The 8,645-nt window shown below is 37.4% G+C and overlaps 1 protein-coding gene across 1 annotated transcript; it reads left to right on the top strand.

Moving 5' to 3' along the window:
• Positions 1–1,475: 1,475 nt before the first annotated feature.
• Positions 1,476–8,567, top strand: mlh3 (mutL homolog 3 (E. coli)). Its single transcript, XM_056268027.1, has 13 exons — positions 1,476–1,592; positions 1,742–4,227; positions 4,308–4,409; positions 4,492–4,568; positions 4,672–4,776; positions 4,886–4,970; positions 5,046–5,114; positions 6,393–6,501; positions 6,638–6,797; positions 6,882–6,905; positions 7,731–7,809; positions 8,069–8,217; positions 8,302–8,567. The coding sequence occupies exons 2-13, from the start codon at positions 1,743–1,745 to the stop codon at positions 8,395–8,397; spliced, it is 3,540 nt and encodes a 1,179-aa protein (XP_056124002.1). The 5' UTR covers positions 1,476–1,592; position 1,742; the 3' UTR covers positions 8,398–8,567.
• The last annotated feature ends 78 nt before the right edge of the window (positions 8,568–8,645 follow it).

Below are 8,645 nucleotides of genomic sequence, written 5' to 3'. Positions count from 1 at the left end.
CTAACTAACACATGTGAAAGGACCTTGACCGAAGATACAAAACACTGACTGACTTGGCAGGAATTCAGGCTTTAAGTCTTAACTCAATTTCGATGCACTTCAGTTTCTTTCAAGAGCGCGCAGTAATGCAGAGTGATAACCAAAACGCAACCAAATCCATTCCGTTGAACAATAAATGCTGCGAGAAGGGAAAATGCATCAGTGACGTTTTCAATAAGGTTTTCATGCAAAACTTGCCGCTATTTTTTGTTTTCACTATAAATCATACCAATTCATAATATACTGATACATGATGACACATCTTTATCTGTGAAGGTCACCGAGAACATGCCACTATGTCCCCCACATTCAGCAGCAACGCATTTCAGCACCCTGGAGAGCAGCACAGTAAAGATTTACTGCTGACCACCAAACTCTCTCTCTCTCTCTCTCTCTCTCTCTCTCTCTCTCTCTCTCTCTCTCTCTCTCTCTCTCTCTCTCTCTCTCTCTCTCTCTCTCTCTCTCTCTCTCTCTCTCTCTCTCTCTCTCTCTCTCTCTCTCTCTCTCTCTCTCTCTCTCTCTCTCTCTCTCAATAAGCTGACACAATGTAGACTGAAATGGAGAGAGAAATTAGTTTTCTAGAAAATCTGAAACTTCTCCAATTTATCATGCTCAATAATGTTTAGATTATTTTGTATATTTTTTTGCAACTGCTTTTTTTCTTTGGAAACCTCATATCAAGCATAAAACAAGCTTATTTATCACATCGATTTAGATTATTTATTGGCCCTATATATGCTCACTGCATTGTTTTTCCGAGTTTCATTAGAAGATAGAGGGATATAACATAAATAATAACAATACACTAGATGTTAGAGACTTTCTTAGTGGAAAAACTTTCTTATTTCTATTCTGTCACTTGCTCAGTCTCATTGAGTTAAAAGCATGATAGCTAAACATTGTTATGATTATAATTATTAATATAGCCTACATGCAACGTGATTTTAACTAATAGTATATGATATTATATTTTTTTTATTTCATTTCGTTTTTTAGTTTTATTTAGCGATAAATCTTCTCTGATGAAATATAATCAAATGAGCTATACCTATTTATCAAAAATATGGTTCTGCAAAAACACAAAATAACATTGATACTTTCTATAAAAAATATATTAAAATTTTTATACAACTTCTAATGTATGAAGGTTAAATGAATATTTATTGGTGTTGTGAAGTATTTTATTCTTATTCATGACATCTGCACTAGTAGGCCTGGTTTACGGTCGCTTGCTTCACGCTGCTGCTTATCCCACGTCATTTCCGCTGCAGTTCACGTTGTTGTGAGTGGAAGTGGATCGAACCCATAACAGAAATAATGGTTGTTCCACTTAAACGAGTTAACGAATGAAATGCCATGCAAACGTTTTTTTTTTATCACAAGTTGTAGAAACACCGTATTAAATTGAGTGGCTAAGGAAACCGTAATTTTTTTAGACAGTTAGCAAACTTACCGGTGTTGTTACATGGCAACCGTCAAAGCTGACAAAACTGACAGACGGCTTGTTTTCTGCACTTTCAGTCACAAATAACATCTCACAACACACCAAAGAGGTATAGACGTGTATTAGTTTAATTATTATTTCAAATGAAAAGATAATTATACTTCTCTTATGTGTGTCGTTATTGACATTTTTGACTAATATTTAATTTTACTTTTTCATCTCTGTGCATTAAAGTATTTTAACATTTATGTTTTTCAGAATGATCAAGAGTTTGCCCCAAGATGTTCAAGCAAAGCTGCGCTCTGGTGTTGCTATTTTCTCATTGCAGCAATGTTTGGAGGAGCTCCTATTGAACAGCATTGATGCGGGAGCAACATGTGTGGCTGTCAAAATAGACATAGAAGCATGCAAGCTGCAGGTGATCGACAATGGCTCAGGGATGTGCCAGGAGGACATGGAGAGAGTGGGATACCGATACAACACAAGCAAATGCAGCTCGCTGGAGGATCTGGATAATCTCAGATTTTATGGGTTCAGAGGGGAAGCGATTTCCAGTATTGTCTCCCTTGCAGAAATGGTTGAAATGTCATCTAGGACTAAGCTGTCGGTGAAAACATACGTTAAAACCTTTAATGAAGCAAATGCATCGGATGTTTTAGAAGCTCAAACTGTTCGTCCCTCTGCAGGGACGACCGTGTCCGTCTACAATCTCTTCCACAACATGCCAGTCCGAAGAAAGAGAATGGATGCTGTTTTAGAAACCGAACGCATCCGTCAGAGAGTGGAGGCCATATCTCTGATGCACCCATCTGTGTCATTCACAGTGAAAAAAGAAAATTCGGCTCACATGATGGTGCAGCTCTCTAAAACAAGCAGTACCTATTACAGGTTTGTGCAGATTCATGGCTTGAATCGAGCCCAAAAGCTCAGAGAGGTCAATTACGTCCATGAGCAGTTCGAAATGACTGGTTATATCGGTCGTGAGGGACATTACAATAACAGCTTGCAATTCCTATTTGTAAATGGGAGGCTTCTTCTGAAGACATGCATTCATAAAACACTCAACAGCCTTCTGAAGAGAGTTAGCAGTGTTGCGAGACAAAACAACAGCCCAACCGCATATTCGTTAACATCGAGCCCCAAACAAAGAGGCGGATGTGATCTCCATGGCGTCTATGTTTTAAATATCAAATGCCATTACTCAGAGTATGACATATGCCTCGAACCAGCCAAGTCACTGATAGAGTTCAAAGACTGGGATAATGTACTCATCTGCATTGAAGAAGGAGTAAAAGCATTTCTTACTAAGGAAAATCTGGTGACAGAGTTTTCCATGAATGGCAGCGATGGTCCATCAAGTAGTCCATTGAGGAATGCAAAGACTCCTGTGGCAGAACAAAACCTCAGTGCTGAGCAAACGCGTGAAAAGTGTGACGCACTGACTGAGAAAAAGGATAATGCAAGTGGTTTGGAAGTCTCTGGTGGTCAAATGTTGGAGCAAGTGTCAATAAACACCGAAACCTTTTCCAGTGAAGAATCAGACGCTGAAAAAGCTCTTCAGGGTGGCGATTTGCGCTTGCAGACCACATTTGCAGTTGCTACAGAAATGAATAACAATCGCAAAGAAGATGAAAATGCAATTTGTCCTAATATAAGCCATAATGATTTGCCAGTTACTGTTAACAACAACAACATAAATTTGATGGGAAGCAAAAAACACAAGATTTCAATTCTGGATGTAAAAGGGGCGCAAGATAGTTTAAAAAAATTCTGCTTCCCAAATAAAATTTCTCCAAAAAAGAGAAAGCTGCCATTAGATGACATTCAAGAAGACGAACATGTTTTTTATGGTACCAGCTCAAAGACTTGCAGAGCTGCACCATGTCATAAATTAACTCTGTCTTTTGAAACAGGATCTCTTGACAAGTTCAAAAGGTTGTTTGGGAAGGATCCTGAAAAAGAACAACCAAGTACAGAAAAAACAAGCCATTTACAACCAGAATCCTCTAGAAAATCTAATGACTGCTTTGTAGGATCTACTTTGTGCTTAGATGATATAGACAAGCCCTTATTGAGGAACATTTCAGATGCTTATTCTCCATGTAGTTCTGAATGTTATGCAGAATCTTCACCATGGAACGAGGGAGAAAAAATATCATTGGCTGCCAAATGTTCCTACTTCAAACATGATAAAATGGCACTCAGAGAGGTCAGCAGAGATACAGACTTTCTTCCCATGGAAACGTTGTCTTTTCCAGTTGTACAAGACTCAAACTTTAAAGAAAAGTCCCATGAATTAGAAAAAGAAAATGTATTATTTGGATCCTTTGGAACTGTTGATTCGCTTGTCCATGATTCTTCTGAAGACAACCCAGTCTTCGCTCTGATTGAGCAGGACCCAACAACAATACCTTCCTCAAATTTAGAAGACCCTCACCTCTGCAACAAGAATGTGCCTTCATTTTTGGGAAGTGTGAACAGTGTTGATGAAGCCAGAGTAACCTCTCTGCATGATCCTCTGTGCAGCAACACAGGAAATGAAGGTCAGAATACAAATGACAGTGTTGAAACAATCCCAATGGCCAGCAGCTGGCTGGCTCATTATGACAGTTGCTTAGGAAAGCTAGTTTACATAAACCAAGTTACAGGGCTCAGCAAATACGACTCTCCTCCTGTGGAGGAGACTCAAGTGTCATGTACCACAGATGTCACTAACATGGCGGTCAGTGTTATTTCAAGAACAGGTGGGAGAAATTCAGAGAGACGTTTTTGGATCACTAATGTACAGATATTTATGTTATAATCAGCTTGTCTTTGCCCATAGGATTTGAGTACAGGTGTTATCCATTTCACACAGATATTGTACTTCCCTTTCTGCCCAAACCCAGAGCAGAAAGAGCTCTTAACTCTGGGACAGACAGCAGAGGTACAGCTCTAGACTGACATCAGGACTGAAATCAGCTTTTTAGTGCACATTAACTAATTGTTTTTCTTTTTACTCTTTCAAGAGGATGCCCAAGGTCCCGATTCATTGTCGACTTTATTCTCAAAATGGAGTAACCCGGTGTTCATACGGCCTCCAGAGGTATAAAGACTACTGGTTTAATAAATTAAATATTTTAAGGGAGAATATTTTTAAAAAAAAACATCTAATTAATTTGGCTCACACTAATAATTATTCTGAAAAGGTTTCTGTGGATGTAACCAGCGGTCAAGCTGAGAGTCTTGCTGTAAAGATACACAATATTCTTTTCCCCTACCGGTTTACCAAGAATATGATCCACACAATGAGAGTAAGTATTATACATCAACTCTTTTTGTGCACTGAGGAACTGACACTTACAATGGTGAAAATGAATCTAAGATTTAAAACAAAACAAATTTTTTTTTTTTAAACCTTAGGTCATCAATCAAGTGGACAAGAAGTTCCTTGCTTGTTTGATAAATACAACAGAACAGGATGTGTCTGAAAGCAGTACAAATGAAGGTGCCATGGCCTGAAAATCATTGCATTGAATAGTGTGATGATGTCCTAAACATTTGTCTTTGCCTTCTACTGCAGGAAATCTTCTAGTGTTGGTTGATCAACATGCTGCCCATGAAAGAGTTCGACTGGAGGGGTTGGTAACAGGTAAATCAAGTCAAGTCAAGTCATCTTCATTTATATAGCGCTTTTAACAATGAATTGTTTCAAAGCAGCTTTACAGAGATAAACATATAATTTAAGGTAACAGATTGTTTTGGCGTTATAGCGGTTCTTGAATAATGTTACTTCCAGCTAAAGTTAACTTTGATTGATTCACCTCCGTCGAAATGATCAGACTTTAAACGCGAACCTGTGATTAACGCAGACGGCGTTCACATGCTCATTCAGAATTCTATAGTTATGTGCTTTTTAAAATATGTGCGCAGGTTTGTAATTCATACAACCCAGCCTAAACAAACTACTTTTCTTGCCTATAAATTTTGATACAGAATTTTGTTTTATTTTATCACTTCGGGGTACGCGAGCCGGAATTCACAGCGCTTTATCTGTAGAGTGGGAAAGGGATCCTCCATAGGGAGAGGATAGTGGATACTTCAGCACTGCATTGTCATCGGGTCCAGGCGAATCTCCTTCGTCAGATCTGGACACGGCCTGGATCCGGCAGGCTGCGGGAAAACCTCGGGATAAACAAAGACACTAATATTAGCGTAGATGCCATTCTTCTTATGATGTAGCGAGTACATCAAGATTTAAGGGAAGTGTTCCCAGTTCCGGCTGACCTAATCTATGCAGCCTAACATTGAATTTATAGAAGTCTATAATGTATTATGTGTATGCTAGGTCAAAGAGATGTGTTTTTAGTCTAGCTTTGAACTGACAGAGTGTGTCTGCTTCCCGGACAATGGTAGGAAGACTGTTCCAAAGTTTTGGTGCTAAATAGGAAAAGGATCTCCCACCTGCAGTCGATTTAGATATTCTAGGTATTATCAACTGGCCGGAATTTTGAGATCGCAATAGACGTGAAGGACTATAATGCGTTAAGAGCTCGCTCAAGTACTGCGGAGCTAAACCATTTAGTGCTTTGTAGGTAAAATGGTAATCATGTAAGAGTTAAGCACCAAATCAGCATGTTAGAATGATTTCTGAAGGATCATGTCACACTGAAGACTGGAGTAATGATGCTGATGAAAATTCAGCTTTGCCATCACATCACATTTAAAATAGAAAGCAGAGATTCAACTGTTACTGTATTTTTTTTATCAAATAAATGTAACCTTTGAAAACATTTAAATATCTTACCGACCCCAAACTTATAAGAATAAGAACAAAACAAAGTTCATGTAAAAGCATTAAAAGTCTAATAAAGAAGAGGTGGATAAGGATTCAATGTATTTTTCCCACACTGCTTGTTGTTTGATTTAGACTCTTATGAGGATGACCCAGACACACCTGGAAAAAAGAGACTGTGTTCTTCAAGTGTAACCCCACCCTTGGAGATTAATGTAACAGAGGAGGAATTGAGACTTCTGAGGTCAGTGCAGCTGTTTGAGCTGTTTAAACATTCCTGATTCCATCGTCATCTTCTCTTTGAAACATGCATGTGTGTTCAATTAGTTCTGCACCTTTGCCAAAACAAAATGCCATAAATCTCTCTTTTGTTCTTGAAGGTCTTGTCAGGCCTTCCTGAGGGGTCTTGCTTTAGATGTAAGGTTCCCAAAGAGTGAGTCACTGAATGTGTTGTTGGAGAGACTTCCCACATGTTTCATCGAGAAAGAAAGCACAGAGCTCCGCCGTGGAAGGCGGTCAGTAATTAAAACCATTGCAGAGGTCAGACTCAGTTCTTATTTGTTTTTGTCGTCTTATTGTTTTAAACTCAATTTAGACTCATACACTGTATATTTTATTCTGTAGGACTACCTGCGAGAACACATTGAGGTGAGCTGGCATGCCCGTACGTAATTTGCAGTGCTGGGTAGTTTGCTTACAGATTGTTGTCTATTAGTGAAATAAATTACAAAAAATTTTAGTTAGTAATGTAATCTAATACATTACACTTTTTAAGTTATATAATCTGACTACTTTTTGATTACTTTTAGACTTTTTGATTTGAATAGTATAATCTTGTTCCATATTGATAAAAAATACAAAGAGAAAGAAAAATGATTCCATTTTTTGTTAACAACAAAATGAAACGATTAAAAATAAAATTAAAATTACATTGCGTAAGGGTCTTCCAAACTAGGGTTTGGGAAGGAACTGCAGAGGGATTGTAAATTGACGAAAAGCTAAAAAAAAAACTAAAATAAAACAAAACAGTAACTAATAAAATGATTAAATATTTTATTTGTTTATGCCTTGTGGCCTCTCAATTTTCCACGTAATTATAGTCGGCTGGTCTGTGTGTGCAGTTCCACAAAACGCGAAGACTTTCTGAACGTATTTAAGAAATCGCCTTTTTTAGGAAAGAACATTTAAAAGATAATTAGGGATAATCAATTAATTCTGCCATTTTGTGAATATTAAGTAATAATGTAATCTATAAAAAAGTAGCTGTAGTCTGATTATGAGTATTTTAACATGTATTATATTCTAATTACAGGTACTTAATTTTTGGATCTGATTTGGATCTGATTATTATTATTTAGATTACATGTAATCAGTTACTACGCAGCACTGTAAACAAAATACTACAAATGGGATGTTTTTGGAGCTTGAATGGGATATATTTATGATATTTTGTTCTTTTGACTCATACTGCAGCTTCTCCACTCAACAGGAAGAGCTAGAGGAACTCTGCCTCTGACAGTACATAATGTTCTCGCTTCACAAGCGTGTCATGGTTAGTGTTATAAATCCACCATTAAGTTCAATTTAAATATATTCTGTTAATTAACTGTTATAGGGAACACAGAAACTGTCTACCCCTTCTCCCATTTATACAAAAGAAGCCACAATGTGTCTAAACATGTTTGTTTACACTTTGAGTACATTTAACGATTGTCAATTTTTGTTAGCTATTTTTAAGAATGTAGGCAATAATTAGCATTTTCTAAATATTCTTGTGCATATTAATTAAATGTATTTATTTATCTTAACAGGAGCAATTAAGTTCAATGACATTTTGAGTAAAGAGGAGTGCTGTAGTCTGGTGAGCTCGCTCTCCTCTTGTCATCTTCCTTTCCAGTGTGCTCATGGAAGACCTTCCATTGTCCCTCTGGCAGATCTTCACCACTTAGAAGATCAACAGGTATGTTTCAACTAATCTGCAACAATAAAAAATTTGTTGTATATTTTCTAATATTTTATGTTTATTTTTTTTATATCCCCACAGGATCTTCCCAAACCAAATCTGAGGAAATTGAGAAGGATGTACAAGTCGTGGAAGCTTTATGGAAAAGATCAATCTCTTGCTCAAAACAAAGCATGAATTTATCAACAGAAAAACCTCCTGCAATTATTAAATTATTTATTTTAGAGTCCACCTGCTTCTGTTTATTGCTGGACTGCTTTTATTTTGTTACACTTTTTGGAGCATACAGTTGCTGCCAACAAAAACTGCTCTGCGATAGAGCAGCCAATAATAAAGGACTATACTCGATCGTGAAGTATTTTCCTCCAATCAAATGGTTCCTTTCAAGGTTGTGGTCCAATCAACGTTAAACGTAGGAGGGCGCT

Source organism: Rhinichthys klamathensis, unplaced genomic scaffold (assembly GCF_029890125.1).
Source record: "Rhinichthys klamathensis goyatoka isolate OS25496 unplaced genomic scaffold, OSU_Roscu_1.1 h1tg000269l_1, whole genome shotgun sequence".
Classification (NCBI taxonomy): domain Eukaryota; kingdom Metazoa; phylum Chordata; class Actinopteri; order Cypriniformes; family Leuciscidae; genus Rhinichthys; species Rhinichthys klamathensis.
The sequence above is the reverse complement of the archived record's forward strand: the minus strand, read 5'-3'. Positions and strand labels throughout refer to the sequence as shown.